At 38.5% G+C, this 27,321-nt stretch overlaps 1 protein-coding gene across 2 annotated transcripts in view; it reads right to left on the bottom strand.

Annotated features, from left to right (window-relative positions):
- Terf1 (telomeric repeat binding factor 1) overlaps positions 1-27,321 on the bottom strand; it is a 42,896-nt gene that overhangs the window by 4,677 nt on the left and 10,898 nt on the right. Inside the window, exons 5-9 of one of the 2 annotated variants that reach the window (XM_057791086.1) lie at positions 25,788-25,937; positions 25,146-25,258; positions 17,920-17,979; positions 15,531-15,619; positions 13,359-13,465 (exon numbers count right to left, since the gene is read on the bottom strand). In XM_057791086.1, coding sequence (XP_057647069.1) covers positions 13,359-13,465; positions 15,531-15,619; positions 17,920-17,979; positions 25,146-25,258; positions 25,788-25,937 — 519 coding nt within the window. The remainder of the gene's footprint in view (positions 1-13,358; positions 13,466-15,530; positions 15,620-17,919; positions 17,980-25,145; positions 25,259-25,787; positions 25,938-27,321) is intronic. The other variant, XM_057791087.1, reaches the window with a different exon arrangement.

The raw sequence follows: 27,321 nt of genomic DNA, 5'->3' as shown, positions 1-27,321 counted from the left end.
CAAACGCAGGAATCAACACCAAGACCTATAACCATCCCAAATCCAGATGCCTAAACACCAGTGTAAGAACACAGTCTATAACAGAAAGGGCAATATGATACCAGAAGAACCTAGCTATCCTGTGACAGCAAGACCTGAACATTCTAATGCAGCTGAAGCACAAGAAAATGACTTTATGAAGATGATAGAGGTCCTTAAAGAGGAAATGAAAAAACTCAAAGTAGTTGAGGAAAAGACAAACAAAAAATCGGAGGAAATCAATAAACCCTTAAAGAATGCCAAGAAAGTCAAAAAAGCAACAAACAAACAAAACAGGTGAAAGAAATGTTTTAAGACCTGAAAATGAAAATAGAAGCAATAATGAAAACACAAACTAAGAGAATTCTGGAAATGAAAAATCAGCTTAAGTGAACAGAAATTAAAAATATAAGCATCACCAACAAAATACAAGAGATGCATGGAACAGAGAGTCTCAGGTGTTGAAGATTCAATAGAGGGAATAGACTCATCATCAAAGAAAATGTTAAATCTACAAAAATTCCCAAGACAAAACATTCAGGAAATCTGGGACACAATGAAAAGACCAAACCCAAGAATAATAGGAATAGAAGGGGAATCCCAATTCAAAAATCTAAAAAATATATTCAACAACATCATAGAAGAAAAACTTTCCAACCTGAAGAAAGACATGTCTATAAAGGTACAATAAGCTTACAGAACATTAAATAAATTGGATCAGAAAAAAGTCCCCTTGCCACACCATAACCAAAACACTAAACATACAGGATAAAAAAAGAAAAAAGAAAATGACCAAGTAACATATAAAAGCAGACATATCAGAATTACACCCCATTTCTCAATAGAGACTCTAAAAGCCTGAAGATCCTAGACAGATGTCTTGCATCCTAAGAAACCACAGATGCCAGCTTAGACTAAAATATTCAGCAAAACTTTTAATCACCATAGATGGAGAAAACAAGATATTTCATAACAAAGTCAAATATAAACAAAATCTATTCACAAATCCAGACCTACAAAAGGTACGAGAAGAAAAACTCCAACCCAAGTAAGTTAGATACACCTATGGAAATACAGACAATATATAATTAAACACCAACAAAACTCAAAAGAAGAGAAATACACTCTCACACACACCACCAGCAGCAGCAGCAGCAACAACAACAACAGAAATTAACAATCACTGGTCATTAACATCTCTGAGGACTCAATTTGCCAATAAAAAGATACAGGCTAACAGAACAGGTACAAAAACAGGATTTATTCTTCTGCTGCATACAAGAAACACACCTTAACATTAAAGATAGACCCTCAGAGTAAAGGGCTGGAAAAAGATTTTTCAAACAAATGGACCTAAGAAGCAAGCTGGTGATGCTATCTTAGTATCTAACAAAACAAGACTTCAAAATTAACAGATGTAGAAGGAATTTCATACTCAAAGGAAAAATTCATCAAGATGGTGTCTCAATTCTGAACATCTATGCCCCAAATATATTTTTGGGGAACCCACATTTATAAAGGAAACATTACTAAAGCTTAAATCACACATCGAACCCCACACATTAATAGTCGGAGACTTCAACATCCCACTGTCACCAATGGACAGGCTGTCTAGATAGAAATTAAACAGAGAAATAACAGACATTATGACTAAAATGGACTTACTTAATAGACATATACAGAACGTTTCATCCAAACACCAAAGAATATTCCTTTTGGTACCTCATGGAAACTTCTCCAAAACTGACCACATACTTGGTCACAAAGTAAGTCTCAATATGTACCAAAAAATTGGAATAACTCCCTCTATCTTATTGGATCACCATGGGTTAGTGTTCAACAATACAAACTTCAGAAAGACCAAAAACTCATGGAAACTGAACAGCTCTCAACTGAACCACCACTAGGTCAAGGAAGAAATAAAAAAAATTAAAGACTTCCTTGAATTCAATGAAAATGAATGTACAACATACCCAAACTTGTGGGACAGAGTGAAAACGGCATCTAAAAGGAAACTTTCCTTTTTCTAAAAAGAAAGTTCATGGTGAAAAGTGCCTGCATAAAGAATTAGTAGAGATACTCCCTGGGCTCCCTGCAGGGGCTCTACACCCTGCATACTGCCTCTCTCTTCTTGTCCCACCCAGCTTGCATCCAGAACCCTTCTTCCTTCTGCCCCCTTTCCTCTTTGGGCACATAACACCATCCAGCTCAGTCTGTCTGGCGCTGGGGGCAAATCCTCAGGGCAAGTAGGCAGGCGAGACTTCCTTTGTTCCTCCAGCCTGCCCGCACCAAGCAAGGTAAGGCCTTTGTTTACAAACTACCCAACCTGCACGGAGATCTGATCTAGGCACCAGGAGAGACAGCAGCGGGGTGAGTTTGTGACCTGACTAGCGGCAGCGGAAGCAGCCCTGGACAGGGAACTCTGAAGTTCCTCATCCCCCACCCTATACTCCCTGGGCTCCCTGCAGGGGCTCTACACCCTGCATACTGCCTCTCTCTTCTTGTCCCACCCAGCTTGCATCCAGAACCCTTCTTCCTTCTGCCCCCTTTCCTCTTTGGGCACATAACACCATCCAGCTCAGTCTGTCTGGCGCTGGGGGCAAATCCTCAGGGCAAGTAGGCAGGCGAGACTTCCTTTGGTTCACTGGCCTGCCTGCACCAAGCAAGGTAGGAGCTTTGTTTACGAACTACCCAACCTGCACGGAGATCTGATCTTGGCACCAGGAGAGCCATCAGTGGGAGAGCTAATCTGGGTACCAGGAGAGCCGTCTTTGGGCACGGAGATCTGATATTGGTACCAGGAGAGACATCACTGGAGCACTAGGAGAGCTATCACTGCAGAGAGCCATCACTGGGAAGGTACATCAGTAGGCAAGGAGACCTGATCCGGTAAAAGAAGATCCATAGGGGAGCATTCGGAGAAAGAGATGGGCAGGCGCCAATGCAAGAATTCACCCAACAATCTGAAAAACTATATGAAACCACCAGAACCCAGCGACCTCCCAACAGGAGGACATGAACACCTTAATCATGAAGAAGTAGATAAAATTGACTTTATGAAAGTGATTGACGCCCTTAAACAGCATGTGAAAAATGCCCTTATAGAAATGGATGAGAAGTATAACAGAAAGTTTGAAGAATTGAGTAAATCAGTGAATGATACCCTAGGAAACCAAGGAAAAACAATCAAACAAATAATGGAAACAGTTCAAGACTTAAAAACTGAAATGGAGGCAAAGAAGAAAACACAAACAGAAGGCCAGCTGGACAGGGAAAATCTAGGTAAACGAATAGAGACTACAGAAGCAAGCATAACCAACAGAATACAAGAAATAGAAGAAAGAATCTCAGATTCTGAAGATACCATAGAGAAAATAAACACGCTGATCAAAGAAAACAGCAGGGCCAACAAATTCTCATCACAAAACATTCAGGAAATATGGGACACAATAAAAAGACCAAACCTAAGAATAATAGGAATAGAAGAAGGAGAAGAAGCGCAGCTCAACGGTCCAGAAAATATATTTAATAAAATTATAGAAGAAAACTTTCCCAACCTAAAGAAAGATATACCTATGAAAGTTCAAGAAGCATACAGAACACCGAATAGGCTGGATCAAAAAAAAACATCCTCTTGCCATATAATAATCAAAACACAAAGCATACAGAATAAAGAAAGAATACTAAAAGCAGCAAAGGAAAAAGGCCAAGTTACTTATAAAGGTAAACCTATCAGACTTACACCTGACTTCTCTATGGAAACCATGAAAGCCAGAAGGTCCTGGATAGATGTACTGCAGAAACTAAGAGACCATGGATGCAAGCCCAGACTACTATACCCAGCCAAGCTTTCGTTCACTATAAATGGAGAAAACAAAATTTTCCAGGATAAAAACAAATTTAAACAATACGTAGCCACAAATCCAGCCTTACAGAAAGTAATAGAAGGAAAATCACTAATCAAGGAGTCCAACAATGACCACAGTAACTCAGACATCTAGAGACCCTTTACCAGCACATCTCAAAGAAGGGAAACACACAAAATCTACTACTAAAAAAAATGACCGGAGTTAACAACCACTGGTCATTAATATCACTTAATGTCAATGGACTCAACTCACCTATAAAAAGGCACAGACTAAGAGATTGGATACGAAAACAGGATCCAACATTCTGCTGTTTACAAGAAACACACCTCAACCACAAAGACAGGCACCTACTCAGAGTAAAGGGCTGGGATAAGGCTTATCAAGTAAATGGACCTAGGAAACAAGCAGGTGTGGCCATACTAATTTCTAACAAAGTTGACTTCAAACTTAAATCAATCAGAAGAGATGGAGAGGGACATTTTCTACTCATAACAGGAACAATTCATCAGGATGAAATCTCAATCCTGAATATCTATGCCCCTAATATAAAAGCACCCACGTACGTAAAAGAAACATTGTTAAAACTCAAGGCAGCCATCAAACCGCACACATTAATAGTAGGAGACTTTAATACTCCTCTCTCACCAATGGACAGGTCAATTAGACAGAAACCTAACAGAGAAATAAGAGAATTAATGGAGGTAATGAATCAAATGGACTTAACAGACATCTATAGAATATTCCACCCAAATAGGAAAGAATATACCTTCTTCTCTGCAGCTCATGGAACCTTCTCAAAAATCGACCACATACTCGGTAACAAAGCAAACATTCACAGTTACAAAAAAATATTAATAACCACCTGTATCTTATCAGATCACCATGGATTAAAGCTAGAATTCAGCAACAATGCTACCCCCAGAAAGCCTACAAACTCATGGAAAATGAATAGTCAACTACTGAACCATACCTGGATTAAGGAAGAAATAAAGAAAGAAATTAAAGTCTTCCTTGAAGACAATGAAAATAAAGAAACAACATACTCAAACCTATGGGACACTATGAAAGCAGTCCTGAGAGGAAAGTTCATAGCACTAACTGCCCACTTAAAGAAAACAGAGAAAGCACACATTGGAGACTTAACAGCCCACCTGAAAGCTCTAGAAAAAAAAGAAGCAGACTCACCTAGAAGGGGTAGAAGACTGGAAATAATCAAACTGAGGGCTGAAATCAACAAAATAGAGACACAGAAAACAATTGAAAGAATCAATAAATCAAAAAGCTGGTTCCTGGAGAAAATCAACAAGATTGATAAACCCCTATCCAAACTAATCAAACGGCAGAGAGAGAATTTGCAAATTAATAAGATCAGAAATGAAAAGGGAGACATAACCACAGACACAGAGGAAATTCAGAGAATCATTAGATCTTACTACAAAAGCCTGTATGCCACAAAACTGGAAAATGTAAAAGAAATGGACACTTTTTTAGATAAATACCATATACCAAAGTTAAACCAGGACCAGGTGAACAACCTAAATAGACCTGTTAGTCGTGAAGAATTAGAAGCGGTTATCAAAAACCTCCCTTCCAAAAAAAGTCCAGGACCAGATGGTTTCAATGCGGAATTCTACCAGAACTTCCAAGAAGACCTAATACCTATACTCCTTAAGGTATTTCACAATATAGAAACAGAAGAGTCATTGCCAAATTCCTTTTATGAAGCTACAGTAACTCTGATACCAAAACCACACAAAGACCCAACCAAGAAAGAAAATTACAGGCCAATCTCACTCATGAACATCGACGCAAAAATCCTCAACAAAATTCTGGCAAACCGAATCCAAGAACACATTAGAAAAATTATCCATTATGATCAAGTAGGCTTCATACCAGAGATGCAGGGCTGGTTTAACATACGCAAATCTATCAATGTAATCCATCATATAAATAAACTGAAAGAAAAAAACCATATGATCGTTTCATTAGACGCTGAAAAAGCATTTGACAAAATTCAACATCCCTTTATGATAAAAGTCTTGGAGAGATTAGGGATACAAGGGTCATACCTAAATTTAATTAAAGCTATATACAGCAAGCCGACAGCTAATATCAAATTAAATGGAGAGAAACTTAAAGCCATCCCACTAAAATCAGGAACACGCCAAGGCTGTCCACTCTCTCCATACCTCTTCAATATAGTTCTCGAAGTTTTAGCAATAGCAATAAGACAACATAAGGGGATAAAGCGGATTCAAATTGGAAAGGAAGAAGTTAAACTTGCATTATTTGCAGATGATATGATAGTGTACATGAGCGACCCCAAAAACTCCACCAAAGAACTCCTACAGCTGATAAACGCCTTTAGTAATGTGGCAGGATACAAGATCAACTCCAAAAAATCAGTCGCCCTCTTATACACAAAGGATATGGAAGCAGAGAGGGAAATAAGAGAATCATCACCTTTCACGATAGCCACAAAAAGCATAAAATATCTTGGGGTAACTCTAACCAAGGAAGTGAAAGATCTATTTGACAAGAACTTTAAGGCATTGAAGAAAGAAATTGAAGAGGATACCAGAAAATGGAAGGATCTCCCTTGCTCCTGGATTGGGAGGATCAACATAGTAAAAATGGCAATTCTACCAAGGGCAATTTATAGATTCAATACAATCCCCATTAAAATCCCATCAAAATTCGTCACAGATCTTGAAAGGACAATAATCAACTTTATATGGAGAAACAAAAAACCCAGGATAGCCAAAACAATCTTATATAATAAAGGAACTTCTGGAGGCATTACCATCCCTGACTTCAAACTCTATTACAGAGCTACAGTAATGAAAACAGCGTGGTACTGGCATAAAAACAGAGCAGTCGACCAATGGAATCGTATAGAAGACCTGGATTTTAACCCACAAACCTACGAACAACTAATTTTCGATAAAGGAGCTAAAAGTATACAATGGAAGAAAGAAAGCATCTTCAACAAATGGTGCTGGCACAATTGGATGTCAACCTGTAGAAGAATGAAAATAGACCCATATCTATCACCATGCACAAAACTCAAGTCCAAATGGATCAAAGACCTCAATATCAATCTGAACACACTGAACCTGATAGAAGAGAAAATGGGAAGTACCCTACAACATATGGGCACAGGAGATCGCTTCCTATGTATAACCCCAGCAGCACAGACATTAAGGACAACATTGAATAAATGGGACCTCCTGAAACTGAGAAGCTTCTGTAAAGCAAAGGACACTGTCATTAAGACAAAAAGGCAGCCTACTGACTGGGAGAAGATCTTCACCAACCCCGCTACAGACAAAGGTCTGATCTCCAAAATATATAAAGAACTCAAGAAACTAGACTTTAAAAGGATAATTAACCCAATTAAAAAATGGGGCACTGAACTGAACAGAGAATTCTCATCAGCAGAAGTTAAAATGGCCAAAAGATACTTAAGGTCATGCTCAACCTCCTTAGCGATCAGAGAAATGCAAATCAAAACAACTTTGAGATATCATCTTACACCTGTCAGAATGGCTAAAATCAAAAACACCAAGGATAGCCTTTGCTGGAGAGGTTGTGGAGAAAGGGGTACCCTCATCCATTGCTGGTGGGACTGCAAACTTGTGCAACCACTTTGGAAATCAGTGTGGCGGTTTCTCAGAAAAATTGGGATCAACCTACCCCTGGACCCAGCAATAGCACTCTTGGGAATATACCCAAGAGATGCCCTAGCATATGACAAAAGCATTTGTCCAACTATGTTCATAGCAGCATTATTTGTAATAGCCAGAACCTGGAAGCAACCTAGATGCCCTTCAATAGAAGAATGGATGAAGAAAGTGTGGAATATATATACATTAGAGTACTACTCTGCGGTAAAAAACAATGACTTCTCGAATTTTGCATGCAAATGGATGGAAATAGAAAATACGATCCTGAGTGAGGTAACCCAGACCCAAAAAGAAGATCATGGGATGTACTCACTCATAATTGGTTTCTAGCCATGGATAGGGGCCACTGAGTCTATAATTTGTGATCCTAAAGAAGCTAAACAAGAGGGTAAACCCAAGGAAAAACATATAGATATCCTCCCAGCTATGGGAAATAGACAAGATTGATGGGCAAAAAATGGGAATCTTGGGGGGTGGGGTGGGATGGGGATGAGGGGAGATGGGGAGAGAAAGGTGTGAAGGAGAGGATGAGGGGAACTGGGGGAATCGGGGTGATTGGGGGTAAAGGAAGGTTGGATGGGGGAGCAGGGAAACTCATACCTTAGTTAAGGGAGCCACCTAAGGGTTGGCAAGAGACTTGAACCTGGAATGGCTACCAGAAGCCCAGGGCAATGTCCCCAGTTAGTTCATTGGGGCACCTGAGGATAGGGAACCTGAAATGAACCTATCCTATAATCATACTGATGAATATCTTGCATATCGCCATAGAACCTTCATCTAGCGATGGATGGAGATAGAGACAGAGACCCACACTGGAGCACCGGACTGAGCTCCCAAGGTTATAATGAGGAGCAGAAGGAGAGAGAACATGAACAAGGAAGTCAGGACCATGAGGGGTGCACCCAACCACTGAGACAGGGGGGCCGATCTATTGGGAGCTCACCAAGGCCAGCTGGACTGCTACTGAAAAAAACATGGGATAAAACCGGACTCTCTGAATGTGGTGGACAATGAGAGCTGACGAGAGGCCAAGGAGAATGGCACAGGAACTTTCATCTGGCGATGGATCGAGAGAGAGACAGAGACCCAATTTGGATCAACCGTCTGAGCTCTTAAGGTCCAAATGAGGAGCAGAAGGAGGGAGAACATGAGCAAGGAAATCAGGACCACGAGGCGTGCACCCACCCACTGTGACAGTGGAACTGATCTATTGGGAGCTCTCCAAGGCCAGCTGGACTGGGACTGAACAAGCATGGGTTGAAACTGGACTCTCTGAACAAGGCGGACAATGAAGGCTGATGAGAAGCCAAGGACAATGGCACTAGGTTTCGATCCTAATACATGAACTGGCCTTGTGGGAGCGTAGCCTGTTTGGATGCTCACCTTCCTGGACCTAGATAGAAGTGGGAGGACCTTGGTCTTCCTGTAGAGCAGGGAATTTGGACTGCTCTTCAGTATCGAGAGGGAGGGGGAGTGGACTAGGGGGAGGAGAAGTGGAGTGGGGATAGGGAGAGGGGAGCGGGGGGAGGGGGCAATATGTGGGAGGAGGGGGAGGGAAATAGGAAACGGGGAGCAGTTGGAAATTTTAAGTAAAAAAGAATAAAAAAAAAAAAGAATTAGTAGAAATCTGATACTAGCTACTTAATACCACACCTGAAAGTTCTAGAACAAAAAGAAGCAAACACACACAAGATGAGTAGACACGAGGAAAAAAAATGAAACCGAGGGCTGAAATCAATAAAATAGAAACAGAATACAAAGACTCAATGAAACAAAGATTTGGTTCTTTGAGAAAATCAAAGAAAAAATGGAACTGAGGGCTAAAATCAATAAAATAGAAACAGAATACAAAGAATCAATTGAACAAAGAGTTGGTTCTTTGAGAAAAATCAACAAAATAGACAAACCCTTATCCAAACTAAAAGGCAGAGAATATCTTAAATTAGCAAAAATCAGAAATGAAAAGGGGAACATAACAACAGACACTGAGCAAATTCAGAGAATTACTAGGTCATACTTCAAAATTCTGGACTCCACAAATTTCTTGATAGATATCACACACAAAAATTAAATCAAGATCATATAAACAATTTAAATACACCTATAACCCTTAAGGAAATAGAAGCAATCATTAAAAGTCTCCCAACCAAGAAAAGCCCAGGGTCAGATGGTTTTAACACATAATTCTAACAGACCTTCAAAGAAGTATTCTACAATTAGAAATAGAAGGAATATTGCCAAATTCTTTTTATGAGGCTACAGTCACCCTGATACCCAACCACATAAAGCCTAAATAAAAAGAATGACAGACCAATTTCCCTCATGAACACCAATGCAAAAATACTCAATAAAATACCCACGATCAGAATCTAAGAACACATATAACACTTGAAGTTCTAGCTGGAGAAATAAAACTAAAGGAGATACAAATTGGAAAGGAAGAAGTCAAAGTATTATTATTCACAGATGATATGATCGTATACATAAGCGATCCCAAAAATTCTATCAGGGAGCTAGTGAAGTAGCTAGATACAAGATTAACTAACAACAACAACAACAACAAAAAATGAGTAGCCCTCCTATATACAAGTGATAAACGGGCAGAGAAAGAAATCTTGGAAATAATACCTTTCACAATAGCCACAAATATATCTTGGGGATAACTCTAACAAAGCAAATGAAAGACAAGAACTTCAAGTCTTTGAGGAAAGAAATTGGAGACAATATCAGACGATAGAATAATCTCCCATTCTAAGGGATCGATAGGATTAGCATAGTAAAAATGGCCACCTTACCTAAAGCAATGCACTGATTCAATGCAATCCTATCAAAATCCCATTACAATTCTTTACAGACCTTGAAAGAACAATACTCAACTTCATACGGAAAAACAAAAAGTAAAGGACAGCTAAAAAAAATTCTGTACAAAACAAGATCTTCCAGATACAATACAAATCATCATCCCTGATTTCAAGCTCTACTACAGAGCTATAGTAATAAAAACTGTATAGGCAGAAAAACAGACACGTTGATCAATGGAATTGAATTGAAGGTTCAGATGTAAACCCACATACCTATAGAACCTGATCTTCAAAAAGAAGCCAAAATTATACAATGGAAAAAAGAAAGCATCTTCAACAAATGATGCTGGGATAACTAGATGTTGACATATAGAATGCAAATAGATCCATTTCTACCATCCTGTACAAAATTTAGTCCAAGTGGACCAAACACTTCAACATAAATCTAGTTACACTGAAGTGCAAAATAGCCTTGAATACATTGGCACAGGAGACAGCTTCCTGAATAGAACACCAAATAGCACAGACACTAAGACTGATAATTAATAAATGGAACTTCATGAAACTGAAAAGCTTCTGTAAGGCAAAGGATACTGTCAATAGGACAAAATGGAAACAACCTAGATGTCCCTCAACTGAAGAATGGATGAAAAAATGTGGTACATTTACACAATGGACTATTACTCAGCTGTTAAAAACAAGGGCACCAGGAAACTTGAAGGCAAATGGATAGAACTAGAAAAAAAATCGTCCCGAGTGATGTAATCCAGAACCAGAAAGACAAACGTGTATACTCACTTATAACAGAATTATCAGCTGTAAAGAATGACCATGTTACAATCCGCAGAACCAAGGAACTAAATAACAAGTAGAGTCCAAGGGGAAACGCATGGATCTCCCTGGGAATGGGAAAAGAGATCTTGTGGGTGGACTGAGGATCTGTGGGGATGGCAACATGAAGGCTCAGGTTGGGGGTGGATGGAAGGGGAGAGTACTGGAAGGGATGACTGGGAAGGGTGTACATTTTGAGGTTAGACAGAAATCTGGTACAATGAAAATGCCCAGCAGTCTACAAAGGTGATCCCAGCTCAGAGTCCTGGCAACAGTGGACACATAGCATGAAGTAGCCATCTCCTGTGACCAGGTTGGTGATTATCCCAAACTGTCAGAGAGCCTTCATCTAGTAACTGATGGAAACAGATGCAGAGACCCACAGTCAAACAGGTGGAGATTGGGGAATCCTGAGGAAGAGAGGGAGGAAGGATTGTAGGAGCCAGCGGGCTCAGGACATTGTAACAAAACCCACAAAAACAACTAACCTGAGCTCATAGGTGCTCACAGGGTCTGAACCGACAACCAGAAGTCTGCATGGGACTGACCTAGGCGCTCTGCCTATATATTATAGGTGTATAGATGGTCTTCTCATGGAACTCCTAGTAGTGGAATAGGCTGTCTCTGACTCTTTTGCCGGCTTTCGAAACCCTATTCCTCTTACTATGTTGCCTTGTCTAGCCTTAATACACGGGGAGGTGTTTATTCTTACTACAACTTGATATGACATATGTGGTTGATATCCATGGGAGGCCTGCCCTCTCTGAAAAGAAGCAGAGGAGGAGTGGAATAGGGGGTGGGAGGTGGAGGAGAAATGAAAGAGGGATTGGGAGGAGAGGAGGAAAAGAAAACTGTGGGTGGGATATAAAAGAATAAATTTAATTTAAAAATAAAATATGAAAAAACAATCCACATTTACTGGGAGCAGAGTAAGAAACATAGTAAGTTCTCAGTTGGAGTCAATCCTGGCAGGGTTAACAAAGTAGAACGGAACTTATGGCAGTTAACATCTATGAACCTAAAGGGTAGAAAACCCTGGGGGTACAACACTTTTAACCTCCAGGATCCTTACTTTATTTCAGGGTAAAGCTAATACAAAAGCCAGTGCCTACTTCTGTCAAGGGGAGGGGAGAAGAGTTATTTGAAATACTCTCAAGTTCAAAAAATTCCCATTCTCCTTTATGGATGCCTATTCTCAAAGAAGCTAACTTTACAAAACCCTAATTTATCACCTGTAGTCCCCTCTTGACTTCCTCTCACCCAAAGAATACTGGTGGTAAGTTGACTAAGAAGCACTTATGAAGGTCACAGTCAAGGGTCACTTAAAAAAGAAAAAAGACACCTAGAGACAAGATCACATATAACCCTGCATAAAAACAACCAACCAAAACCAATACAAAGTCATCATGGGCTAATAAAGTAGTTAATTGGTACAGTAGTACTTGTTTAGTATCTACCGGTCCTATCCTCAACATGGTGGTGTTCAGGAAACAAATGAAATTAGCTGTTGATTATTTTGACAATTATGCTAGTAGGATAGTCATCTATGCAAAATAACTTTGAGCCACGGGAAATATTTCTAGTGGGCTGAGTCTCAAAGCTCTTACACTTGAAATGACCCAAGTGAAATAGGTTGGGAAAAAACCAGACACATCTTAAATTGAGTAAGAAAAATATTCCAGACACAGTAAAATAAAAGGACTAGATTTACTGATCTGCTGTCAAGAGTTGGAAAGTCAACATAAACTACTGCATCAATAGTTTCACACACTGGAGAAATGGCATTCTGATTACACTAAGTGGGAGAAACAACTAAACCCTGAAGTTGACCAGACTTATAAGATCTGATCAAAACTGGGTGCTGATAGTGCATGCCTTTCATACGAGCACTTGAGAGGTAGAGGCAGGAGGATCTCTTGAGTTCGAGGCCAGTCTTGTCTACAGAACGAGTTCTAGGGCAGCCAGGGCTACGCAGAGAAACCCCAACTTAAAACAAAACAAAACAAAACACTCCTGATCAAACAGTTTTATTTTATTTTATTTTTTTTGTGGTGGTTTTCAAATGCATTAAGACTCTTATTTAAGTTAGGTCTATTAGGAAAACGAGTATAAATGTTTACTTTATAAATATTATTCAATAGAGTGAAAAATACCTGTTTTTTCTTACGTCTGTGTTTTTCATTAGTGTCTGGCAAATTCCCTGAAATACATAAACTACTGCATCCAGTGGTTCTTCTATTGCCTTCTGTCGTTATTTCACCTACGAATAAAAACATTAATATTAGCTTGGTGGTGGTGGCGCACGCCTTTAATCCCAGCACTTGGGAGGCAGAAGCAGGCAGATCTCTGAGTTTAAGGCAGCCTGGTCTACAAGAGCTAGTTCCAGGACAGGCACCAAAGCTACACAGAGAAACCCTGTCTCGAAAAAACAAACAAACAAACAACTATGAACATTAAATACTGCTTTACATTAGAGAAAGGGTGGACTTTCCAAAGATTACCATGAAATTCCTGTTTACTTTAGCTACTCTAAGAAACTGAGCTCTATATGTTTAATTCTTTTTCCTTCAAATCTGGAAGGAACATTAAGTCTAGAACTACATTTGACTACCAGAAGTGTTCTCACCTCCAGAAACATATTCCATCACTTGCATAAAAAAGGAAAAATACTTTTGGTATAAGATCACTGAAATCTTTTTATGATATTTAATAACAGTATATTCTTCTCAGATATACATCAACAATAATCACCAAGACAGACCAACAGTAGGATGTACCATTAAAAAAAAATCCTTTAAGGGACTGGTAAGACAATTCAGGCAGTAATTCTTGGTGTACAGTCTGGTTACCCAAGTTCTATCCTGATGGAAGGAGAGAACCAGCTTCTGAAAGTTTCCTCTGACAACTGGCACATGGGAGGCAGCAGTAAGAGGACGACTGCTGCAAGCTCACGGCCAGCTTAGGACACAGGTGCTTTTTGTCTGCTACAAACTATCCTCAGACCACAACAGAATTAAACAGGGAGTCAGCAATGGAAAGAAAGATACTTACAACAACCTTCAATTAGTTGAAGATTAAATAAGCAAGTTCAAAGTGAAATATCACTTTAATTAAATGGAAATCCAAAACTAAAGTAGTAACTAAGGAGGGGTTTCTAGCACTGAGTGCATGTCCTAGGAAATCTGGTCAGGTAAGAGAGAAAACTAACTCATACACAAAGATCGAATATGTCATGTTAATGTTAGACTTCAACACTGTAGCAAGTCCAAATCAATCTGTTTGCAAAGCTGTGACCAAAAAATACTTCTAAAGTACACTTAGGCAAAAGAAACACAAAGGACAGCAGATAGTCTTTACCACATGGAAGAATTTAGAAATCATAGACTTAAAAAAATCCAGACAAATAGGAAATATAATGAAGATACAAAGAAAAGAGAATCCCAATTTCAGGGTTCATGATAATAAACTTAAATCAATAAGGAAGAATTTCATAGGGATTATATTAAGAAAAGAATGCTCCAAGCCCTGATTACACAAAACATAAGAACTAGGCATGATGTCACACACGGGTAAACTCTGGAGGCCCAAATAGGAGGACCACACGTTTGAGATGGGGCGAGACTACACTGCCAGATTCTGACTGAACAAAATCATCCAATTTGCTTAGTTTGATTCCAAACCAACTAAAGTCAAGCTAACTAAGAAAAACAGAAGATTGACTTTTGGGGAGAAACTTTTGTTTAAATCATTCTACACTCCAAAGCTTAAATTTATATTTACAGACACAAATAGAGCCAGTTTTCAAAGAACTTCATATGCTTTATTCAAACTTTAAAAAGTATGGTTTATTTATGAGTGTGTACCTGTGGAGGTCAGAGGGCAACATGAAATATACTTTACTCAGGCATGCATTATAGTGAAGCTGGCAATTATTCAACATTAATGAGCCAACAACACAATGCCTTTAAATAGAACAAAATAAAACAAGATTGTGTATTGATTAATTGATAAAAAATGTTATTGAAGATCAAAGAACCTAACTTTTTCTATTTTCCCTGGAAATACTGATTCGGAATTCACTTAATCAATGTTAATAATGAGTTTTAATTCCATTCATTCCTCAAAAAAGTCTAAAGTTGCTAAACATAGGTAAGCAGAAAACCAATGCTACTTACTACCACAGCCAAATAACTCAGACTAGAACATCAAAAACAGCTAACTCTCTAAAGCTGGCGTTTGGTCTTCTGAGCACATCTTGAGCTGCGGTGGTAAAGTGAACAGCTAGAGCATCCCTCTACATCTAAGACTATAGCAATGGTACTCACTTTGAAGAATTCCAATTTTTGCTTCTTTCTTATTAAAATCTGGTTGACTGCTTTGTTGTTTCAACTTAGATAAGACCGTCTTGTGAGACCTAAATAAAACATGAGAGTTTGTGACTAATTCCAGAAACTAGTGAAGATACAGAAGGAAAATGATGTCACCTTTGCAATAGGATCTTCTACACTGGCCTGATTCTCTTGTTGCTCTCCTTAGTGACCAATGTTAGTTTTTAATATTTCTATTGTCAAACTTTCTTTTATTTCATCTTTTTACTGTTCATCTACTCAGAAAGCAAGATTCTATCAGTTTTCCAAATAGATTGAGAAGGAAAAACAAATCAAAAACAAAACAAAAAAGAACCCCCAAACCCTACTCAAATTACAAAGAATTTATTTTCCATCTCTCCTCTGGCCTCTAAATCATTTTCTGCAGGAGAATTTTCAAAATTTCTTTATTTGATGGTAGATCATGTACTTTTCAGCATCCAAGACTTTTTCTTTTTTAAAAAAGGTAAATTTATACTGGAAATAGTGGATGTGGCATATTTTTCTTCAACAGCCCTGCAAAGCTAGCACTATCCTAATTTTATAAAGAAGCAAATTAGAACCTAAAAAGCAGTGTGCCTGAACTTACATAGGTATTTTAGCTATACTCTTATCCACGAAAACATTCTGCAACTAGCAAATTCTTTCTTACCTTTCCTCTCTCCTAAAGTGTTCTATTGTATTGCATTATAATCTTTAGAAGGCTATTCTCAAACTCTTCACCTCTAAGTCTAGCCTCCATCCCCATTGCTGCTCCTCCTTGGAACAATGGTTCTTTCCTCTGGACCTTTTCAAGAGGAACTAGCTTAACCTTCAACCTCCCACAAGTCACAGTGCTCCAAACAAGTGCTTCATCTTGTTTTTTTTTTTTTTTTTTTTTTTTTTCGGTGTTAGGGATTGCATCTTGCTAAGCAAGGGCTCCACCACTGAGATTTATCACCAGCTTCAGTAGTTTTTATTTCTAATAAAAGCTACTCCAGCTTCCACAGAAATCTCAGCCACCCAGGAATGCTACTGATATCATCTTTTATCATATTTCATTTCCAGTCTTTATCCTTCCAAGAACTTTATCATTCACTCATCTTTCTTACACCTAGGGGCGTGGTTACAAATTATTTTAAGTAAGGCATTATGGTACATGCCTGTAATCTTAGCACTAAGAGGCTGAGGTAGGATAATGAGTGCAAGTTTGAAGCCAGCACAAACTTTACAAAGTTCCAAACTAGCCAGGGCAGCATATTGAGACCCTGTTCCCATTCCTCCCCAGATACAGATAATCTAATACAGTGTTTTTACGGACAAATCCTATAATCTTGGATTCTTAAGTCCTAATCACCAATCCTTTCCACACTAAGTTAGCCAACCCCTCCCATATACCCACTCAGCAAATCAATTGATATTTCTATAATAATTTACACAGGCTTTCTGCTCTTTGGATATGTTAGATTGTCCTTCACAGCATTTATAGTAGATCAGAGTTTCTGTAAATAATTTCATATAATTGGAATATGGGTGCTGTGGGAGCTCCTTCAGCCTTTAAGATACAGGCTCAATTGTGCGTGTTCTCTTATACTATAAATGCAGCTGTAAAGTGTGTGCTCACTCTCTTGCTAAACAAAGATTCGATTCAGAGTTTTTGTTTTGAAAAGGGGGGGGGGTGCTGTGGAACAATGGTCTTGTACCCTGTCACTTGTATTGTTTTTAATAAAATGCTGATTAGCCAGTAGTCAGGCAGGAAGTATAGGTGGGGTGACAAACAAGAGAATTTTGGGAAGAGGGAAGTCTCAGCCTGAAGCTATCATCTAGAAGCAGAGGAAGCAAGATGAGAATGCCTCATTGATGAAAGACACCAAGCCATGTGGCTAACACAGATAAGAACTATGGGCTAACTTAAGATGTAAGAGTTAATAAGAAGCCTGAGCTAATAGGCCAACCAATTAATAATTAATGTAGATCTCTGTGTGTTTCTTTGGGACTGAACAGCTGCAGGACCAGGCAGGACAGAAACTTCTGTCAACATAAGGAAACAAAGAAAATGTAGCTGCTAGCCCTTCCTGTTCTAGCAGGGAGTCTTTGTTATAATGACAGAATACCAGAATGAGCTCATAAGCTCCTTATTTGTTAGTCAATAGTCTATTAGAAACTATGCAAAACAACCCTAGATTCCATATCAAAGTCTTTATAGCTAGAAATTCCAAGACATTTCAGGGTCTTGAGTATCTATTCAGTTAAAGAGGTCTCTGAGCTGTATCTAATTATACCATTTATGTGCCAACTTTAACATATTTAAATCTACATGAATTGCATTCATCAGTGATTTTAGGGACAAAGAAAAATGTCACATTACCTTATTATGGATACTGTATCCATTAAGGATTCAGTTTCTGTACACTGTTGGCCACGAACACTTTAAAAGAAAAAAAAAATTCTAAGAATATATACAAATGGATCTCTGTATAAGAGAACTATTTGGCATAGTCAAAACATATTTCAATACACAAGAACATCCTGGTTGAATTAAGGACTTACAGAGTCCATTAAAAGGTAGCCACTTTTTCCTCAGATGTGCTTGAAGAGGTTACAAGTCAAACTTCCCCAAACACAAGCATAGTTAATATTGCAACCAAGAATCTTCCATGTTTTCCTTTAGAAAACTCCTATTCCATAAAGTTTTAATGCTTTACTTGAGCACAACTGATACATAAAACACAACAAGTGTTAATGTCTATAATTGGATGGGTTCAAGTTCATTTCCTTATCAAACATTTGTCTCAAACTGAACTTTTGGGGGATGTGGTAATACGCAGGAAGTGAGATAATATATTATATAACTCAGACAAGACTCACTCATGCCCCTCCTGCTTTAGTCTTTCATGTGCTTAGCATAAAAGTCATGCACTGCCACGTCCACTGAAATTTAGAAACAAAACAACACCCCTCACCGTTTTAATCGCACTAAAACAGCATCAAAACCACAACATGGCCATTTTCAATTTTATTTCTCCAATAGGTCCATTTCTCTTTTCTGTCACACACACACATTCTTTTGAAGATAGGGTCTCATGTAGCCGGGTTGGTTTCAAATTTGCTATATAACCAAAAATGACCTTAAGCTTCTGTTACTGTTTCCAGCTCACAAGTGCTAAGTATATGTTACCATTCCAGGTTTTATACTGTGCTGGGAATCAGATCCAGGGCTTTGTGCAAGATAGGTGAGTACTCTACCAACTGAGCCATACCCCTAGCTTCACATATAAAAAAATCTTAACCAGTTAGGCATACACACCCTTTAATCCTAACATCTGGGATCTCTGTGAGTTTGAGATCAGCCTAGTCTACAGAGTGAGCTCCAAACCAACCAGGGCTACATAGTGAGACAAAATAAAACAAAACTTCCCTTCAAGGTTATGCTCAAAACTAAAACCTCTACCTACCTTAATGAGAATATCTAAATCTTTAGATTAGTAATGAACTAACTAACTAACTAACTAACTAACTAACCCGGTTTTGTGCTATAGTTTATTGCCTATAATTCTTATTACTCAAATGGCTTATATGCTGTATTAGAGAAAATAGTCATCTCCTTCAGTTTTATAGATGTAAATTTTCAATTTTCCTGGCATTTGTCTACCCTCACAATCACACTGCCAATGTCGCACCTGCCTCAGTCGCATCCCGTCAATTGCTGGCCTGCTATTGGCCATCTGATATTGACTCTTCCTGGTTTAGCTTCCAGAATGGTTTTTATATTTGCTTACCAATTTCAATCCTGTCTCTAGTTTTGACTTTCCTCTCTGTAATTAGTACTCTAAATTTTTATTGTGTGTCTGGCAATGAGTCAGGCATGAAGGATACTGAGCCACTTAAGATGTTCAAAGTTAATCAGAACCCTTCAAATAGGTCTGCACTACAGTATGTATGTGCTTGCATGCTCTTGCGTGCACATGCACATACACACACACAAACAAAAAACCCAAAGCAGCCGGGCGGTGGTGGCGCACACCTTTAATCTCGGCACTCGGGAGGCAGAGGCAGGGGATCTCTATGAGTTCGAGGCCAGCCTGGTCTACAAGAGTTAGTTCTGGAACAAGCACCAAAGCTACAGAGAAACCCTGTCTCGAAAAACCAAAAAAAAAAAAAAAAAAAAAAAACCCAAAGCAAATAAAAAAACTAAAAATAACAAAAAAACTTCAAAGAATTATTAGTCTTATGATAAAGAGATAATTTATTTCCACAGTTAAGGGTTTATCATGAATGTATGACTTGATGGCTTGTACTACGAGAGCACAGACCTAACAATCTAATCAGACAGCTAGGCAAAATTTCACAGGTGATGGTTGAGGGAGACTCTGAATGGAAAATATGAGCTTATATTGAAGAGAATAAAAATAAGGGAAGGAGGAACTAAGGAACTTTTCCAAGAACAAATGATAGTGTTTGAAGATCAGAGAACTCTGTTCTGTGTTGCTAGACAGTATAAAGCAGGAGGGCAAAGCAGATAATGTTTAAGTACTCAGCAAAAACAACAAAGACAACAAAACCTGCAAAAAAAAAAAGTCATTTTCTTTCCTTTTTTTGATTTAAAGTTTTTTTTTTATGTGCATGCGTGTTTTGCCTACATATGTATGTGCTCCATGTGAGACGGTGAGAAGAGGAATCAGATTCCTTGGATCTGGAGTTACAGAGAGTAGTGAGCTACCAAGTGGTTAACGGGCACCAAACCTGGATGCTTTGCAGAAGCAGCAAATGCTCTTAACTGCTGAGCCACTTCAGCCCTGACAAAGTTCCTTTTTTCCTTTTTGTGTGTTTGACAGAGTCTTGCTGTGTAAATAGCCCAGGCTGGCTCTGAACTCAAGATCCTCTTGCTCTAGCCTCCCAAGTGCTGGGATTACAGGGATGGGCCATCATGTTTACTTTAGAAATTTTTTATTTTTTTTTAATATTTATTTATTTATTATGTATACAATATCCTGTCTGTGTGTATGTCTGCAGGCCAGAAGAAGGCACCAGACCTCATTACAGATGGTTGTGAGCCATCATGTGGTTGCCGGGAATTAAACTCAGGACCTTTGGAAGAGGAGGCAATGCTCTTAACCACTGAGTCATCTCTCCAGCCCCCTAGAAGTTTTTTTCTTGCTGGGCGGTGGTGGTGCATGCCTTTGATCTCCACACTCAGGAGGAAGACACAGGCAGATCTCTGAGTTCAAGACCAGAATGGACTACAGAGTGAGTTCCAGGACAGACTTCAAAGCTGTAAAGAGAAACCCTGTCTCGAAAAACCAAAAAATTGCTTTCCATAAAATTTAATGGGTAGAATACTGCTCTGAGACGCTAGATGAAGTAGTATACATCATGTTATTCTAGCACTTGAGAGTTGAAGGTAGTTGGATCAGAGTTCAAGGTCACCCTCTGGTACATCACTACTTTTGTACTTTGTGGTCATTAAGTAAAATAAGGGTTTCTTAAATCCAAGTACCACAATAATGCATATGTCAACTAATAACTCAGATAACTGAAATGAGGACTGGGAAGGCTGCAAATACAGTAGATATCCTGGCCAAAAGTATGACTTAGATTACTCAGTTGTTAACACAGAATCATGAAACTCTTAGGTAAATAATGAAGCTTAAAAAAAAAAAAAATCAGCCTGAGTGAGGTAATTCAGACCTAAAAGATAAAATACCATATGTACTCACTTACATGTGGATGTTAGTTGTTAAGTCATTATTAATAAGCAAGCTACAATCCACATCACCACAGTGGTTATGTAGACAATAAGGGACTCGGGGAAGAGGGATGGATGGATTTCCCTAGAAAATGGAAATAGAACAGTTATAGATAGATAAGGAGAAGGGGCTGAAATTGGATGATCAAACAGAAAGGGAGAAAAAAGTGGGGGGGGCGAGAGAATATTGGAAGGAACAACTAAAACTAAGGGCCATTGAGGCGTCACATGGAAACTTCATACAATAGTAGCTTTCCATCACTACACACATATGTGACAGTGGTCTAAATAAAATCATCAAATAACAGGAGAGACACAGCCCCAAATGAATATCAACCAAGTATCTCGTCACCAAATGCTGGGAATGGGTTACACTTAATTGAGATGTTGGTCAAAGGGTTCCCATGGGAACCCCCAAACAAACTAGGCTGCTGGTGACTTTCCACAAACAGACAATAAGGCCCTATTGGTAAAGACAATACCCACACAACTCAATGAACATGGAGAGGTCAAACTGGTGCCTAATAGAGGATTTACCCATATTGACTAATGTTCGTAGTACTGGAGTGTACTCTGCATGCTACCAAAGAAGAAGGGTAAAGGCCAGCCCAGCTACAAATCCTTCAGTCTACAACCATGACCTTCCTGCAATATACACCGGTACACCAGTTGCTCAAAACTTGTGGGAGTAATCAATCAACATCTGATTTGAGTTAAGCCCACTCCATGAGAAGGAACCCATGCCCAGCACTGCTTGGGTGATCAAGAACCTGGGACTAGATAGTCCAGGGACCTAGGAGGAAAACAAATACTACTGTTCTGCAAAAGGAATACAGCAATAAAATGACTCCTAACAAGATTCTGCATTACTCATGACCTATGTCTTACTTAGCCATCATAAGCTTCTTCCTGTAGCAGCTGTGAACAAATACAGAGATCCACAGCTAGACAATATACAGAGGGAAAGACCTTACAACACTCAGCCTTAAAAGGGATGTCTCATCAAATCTCTTCAGGGCTCAGAGAATTATGTGCAAGAAAAGGTAGAAAGAGTGTTAGAGCCAGCAGGGATAGAAGACACCTTCTAGATATCACAGGGCTGGCATACATATAAACTCCAGAGACTGGTAGCATACATACACAGGGCCTGCATGAGTCTGTATCACATGGCATCCTGGTGCTGAGAAAGGAAGTGGACACATACCCTTTATCATAACCAAGAAATTATGTACAACCGATAACCACTTGAAAATAATAAATTAGTTTTCTCTAAGGGGGTCTCATTGGGGAAAGAAACCATTCTTACGGATAGGCTCCATGCCTAGCAGTAGATGGCAACATCAAAATAATTCAGCAGCACCTTTGTCTCATAATGCTAAGTCAGGTGCCTTTTTTCCTTTTCTATCTTATAGGTCCTTTGTGTATATATTAGGGCTTCTGGTTTTAGTTTTTTTTTTTTTTTTTTTTTTTTTGGTTTTTCGAGACAGGGTTTCTCTGTGGTTTTGGAGCCTGTCCTGGAACTAGCTCTTGTAGACCAGACTGGTCTCGAACTCACAGAGATCCACCTGCCTCTGCCTCCCAAGTGCTGGGATTAAAGGCGTGCGCCACCACCGCCCGGCTCTGGTTTTAGTTTTTATGTGGTTCCTTGGTGTGCAAACATGTATCTCTGCACCTATATGTGTTTCTTGTACTTTTTCTTTGGTTCTTTTTCTTGTTTGGTTGCTTTGTCATATTTATTTTTGATTTATCTCATTTTAAGATTATTTCTTAGATAATATTATTATTTCTTAGATGCCTGTTTGTTTTTTGATGAGAGATGGAAAGGATGTGGAACCAGATGAGAGGAGAGATGAGGGAAGAATTGGAAGGAGTAAAGGGAGGGGAAACCATGATTAGAATATACTGTATTTTTAAAAACCTATTTTCAATTTAAAAAAAAAGTATGTTCATATCCTGCCATTGGTTCAATCTATAGTACTGAGAGCTAAAAGTTTTAAGTTGGGAAGAAATTTAAACATTTACTTTTGCAAAAGTAAACCCTGAAATTCACTTTAAGGATGTATTATGTGGAACCAAGCTATATTATAACCTTGGATACAAATTGTCAGAGAAGGATTTCTGAAATGGAAAGACAGAGGATAGATGAAGTCAAGGAGAGTCAAGAGTATAGAGAAGCAGATGAGACCACGGAGGGCTCTACTTCACACTCTGTACTATGTCTGTGTCTAGGAGACTTCTGAGATGAGTGAGTGGGGCTATATAAGGAGAACAAAGCACATGAACTTACTTCCAAGAACTATAATTTAGGTTTTAATTCTATAATACAGCACTACTAACATTGAACAAGGAGGCTTAAGTTACACAATGTACTGGTCTCAGGATCATTTATTTTCCAAATATAATACAATAAATAGAGCCAGAATGAGATATTTAATTCTCAATATGGTTTGTTTATCAATGACAAAATAGGACTTTAGTGCAGCCTTTGAGATGAATGAGGAGCAAACCATGCTCTGATACATAGGAACAAAAAGGAGAAGATTCTGGGATGATTTAGCCTTAGTCCTAATGTGTTACAAACAGTCACCTTTAAACAGTAGTTAAGATAGCATCCTTGGGCTACTAAATCCATTTGTCTAGAAATCAAAAGGTTTTAACTACCTAGCTTTGGGTTAAGTGTACAGCAACAGAAAGAATTTATCATGGGTTAAACACAAGAAATCTTGGGTTAACAAATGGCTCAGTGGATAAAAGCACTTGTTCTGTAAATCTGATGATTTCATTTCAAATTCCAGAATCCATCCTGAAAGGAAAGAACCTACTACCCGAAGCCCTCAAACATTTACACATGTACTATGGTGCACATATGAATGCATACACACACAACAATAAATAAAATTAAAAAAAATAAGAATCTTTATAATGGTCAAATTTTATCATCTTCATTCAGTAGAGTTAGCTCAAAAAACAAAAGTGCAATATTTACCCTTAGAGTCTTGAGAGATGGCTCAGTGAGTAGAGGTTATTGTTTCTTTTCTGCTAAGCTCGACTACCCAGAACTCATTACCTGGGGCCGGCATGATAGAGAGTCAGCTCCCACAGCTTGTTCTCTGACACTCACGCACGTGTGCGCACACACACGCACCTGGGTGCTGTGGCATATTCTGAGTGTAGCATTTGGGTGGTGCAGGCAGGAGGATGAGGATCTGTTTCAAGTGAGCCTCAGTGACTCAATGAATGTGATCAAGGGCAGCATCAGTTACACAAAAGCTGTCCAAAAGAATAAAACAAAAAACAAATGCCAAAAGCACCGCCCCTTGGCTGAGGATGTAGCTCAAAGAAACAAAATTCCTAAAGCAAACTGACCCTGAAGATACCTGAAAATAATCTGAGACTGATTACTACCTTCCAACAGATAGGACTAACTAGGACACTCCTTCCAGCATTGGAGCCAATTGTTGCTTTTTTTTTTTTTTGAGTAGAGCACAATATCCTTGAAAAATAAAGAGAAAAGTATTTTAAAATACTAGAACTTAGTATATACCAAAGGTAAGTAGAATCTGAGCCCAAATAAGAGGCAAAAATGAATCAGATTTCTAATTGCAACCCCATTTCTTAAGTACATCTTCACTAAAAATAGTAAATAACTCTATACACATTAAACTGGTATTTTCGGTCCTTTCTTTGTTTAACATATACTCCGTGTAAATCCTGAAATAATTCTATAGTACTCCAAATACTCAAGCTCATCAATTACTCAGTTATTACGTAATAATGGCTTGGTAGCATCACTTATGTTAAAGACAAAATAGTCCTAAGAACTTAAAAGAAATCAAGAGTGTACAAACCTTTCTCCTTTATTCAAATTAACTTCAGTTTCTGTTTCAGTATTAGTGGCGTCTGGCTTATTCTCAGAAGCTAGTGTCCTTGCTTTCTCATTTTCCACTACTTTTGTTGCTGCCTTTAAAAAGGTTGAATATGGAGGGAAGGAGAAAAAGAATGCACTGGCGTTTTTAAACAAGCACAATCATGACAGCTGCAGCAGGCTAGCAGAAGGTGTCATTATTTTCACAACTCTCATGACGCTGGAAACTCTAGGGGCTATTATTGCTTGGTTTATAGATATTATGGAAGGTTTTTTCTCTTATAAATAAATTTGATAGAAAGAATGTTTTCTAGGCAATCTTAAACAAAATTTTAGCAGCTGAAGACAAGTCTTAGTAAAAGAGCTTCTTTTGCTGAGGACGAGTTCAGCTCCTGTATCAGGTGGCTCACAACTGCTGCAGGGAATACGATGCCCTCTTCTGCACATACACACACGTGTACATATCCGTGTACACACCCAAAGGTTCTGAAGTACAGTTACCACAAATTAATGATGCTATTCCACTTTAGTCACTCACTAACTTAAAATTCGGGTCAGATTTTAAGACTCTCTTTCAAGTCCTCTCCTTCATCATTACATTCTCTCTCCTTGAGATAACGTGTACCTTCATCAGAAAAGTTGATGATTTTTCATTCAGCACACAATCCACATAACTCTTAATTTTCTCCATCATGTAGTTATAGCTGAAATGTTGAAAAAAGGAGTGGAAAGCATCTTTCTGAGAGATTATCCTGAGTAATTTCCTTTCTAAAGACTAAAGAGAAAACAGAAATGTATTAACACAAACCAAATTTTAAGTAAATACATATTTGATTAAACAATTATTTTGCAAATATAAACTCAAAGAGATACAATTAAGAGTTATAATTCTGCTTTAAAAGACCCATGTGTTGTCTTTCTTTTCAATGCCCCCACATTTCTACATGTTTTATTTCAGACACATAGGAGGAACAGAGATTATAAACTTAATTGCCTACTACCCAGTTTAAAAACAAAATATTACCAATATGGTTAAAAATGTTTATTACCATAACTGAATGCATTCCATTTTTTGTCCTCGTCTCTAATTACCCAGAACTCAGAATTTCCTATCTTTATAAATTCCTCAGGGTTGAAGGTGTGCGTGGCTTATCATAAGCAGTGTTTGTCTACACAACACCTTGAGTTCCATTCCCAGGACTGCCACTTCCCCCAGAGTAAATCTCTTTACATTTGTACAACATATTTATGTCTACAAATAACAGTACAGTTTACTGGTTTTAATTTTATTGATATATGTTGGCATGCAGACGTGATGCATGTGAGCTCATCTGTGCCTACATCAATGTCAGTCTTCCTCTGTTGCTCTCCATCACCGAACCTGCTCCTCACTGACTGATGACAGGCTAGCCACTAAGCCCCAGTGGTCCTCCAGCCTCTGCCTCCCAGAACTGGGATCACATGTACCTGCAACCATATCTGACTTTTTATGTGGGTTTTGGGAATCTGAGTGCAGCTCTTCATACTTTTGCATAGAAAGCAATTTACTTCATTGCAGGATCTGTGAAGTCCTGTGGCTTTAATCTTATACAAATAGCATCATTTGTAAAAAAGTGATTTTTCCGAAACTTGTTATATTTTTCTTAATTCTATGTTTCTGGCAATTACTTATGCTAATGTATAGGAAAAGTTACTTGTACCAACTGTATCAGTCATCATTTGTTCATTTAGTTGCTTGAAGAACTTAGGTTATTTGCTATTACTGCAATGCTCAAACATTTTCTCTTAATCCTCTTGTGTTCAATATAAATTTTTCATATAAAGTAGTTGTCTCAGTGCTGGACAAACAATAAATGCTATAGAACATGAAGAAACTGTAGGCTTGATCCTAGACAAATTGTCTCAATAAGATCTGGGTTTTTCCTGTTTGTTTTTAAAGCTTCATGGCTTTTAGAATATAGAGGAAGCTTAAGTTATTCTAAAGTATTTAACTAGAAATGGAACTCACTGAAATGTGTGCTTGCATATTTTGCCTTGACTCTCTAATGCACCAATTTATACTTTAGAGAGGAAGGTATGCAGGCATCTAAGCACTCTGCCATCTTTTAGGCCAATTGTTGCTGTTTTAATCAGTGAAAAGTGCTGCCAGTCTTAAAGTA

This window comes from Chionomys nivalis, chromosome 16 (genome assembly GCF_950005125.1).
Source record: "Chionomys nivalis chromosome 16, mChiNiv1.1, whole genome shotgun sequence".
In the NCBI taxonomy this organism is placed as follows: Eukaryota; Metazoa; Chordata; class Mammalia; order Rodentia; family Cricetidae; genus Chionomys; species Chionomys nivalis.
This window is presented reverse-complemented; position numbering and strand designations above follow the sequence as displayed.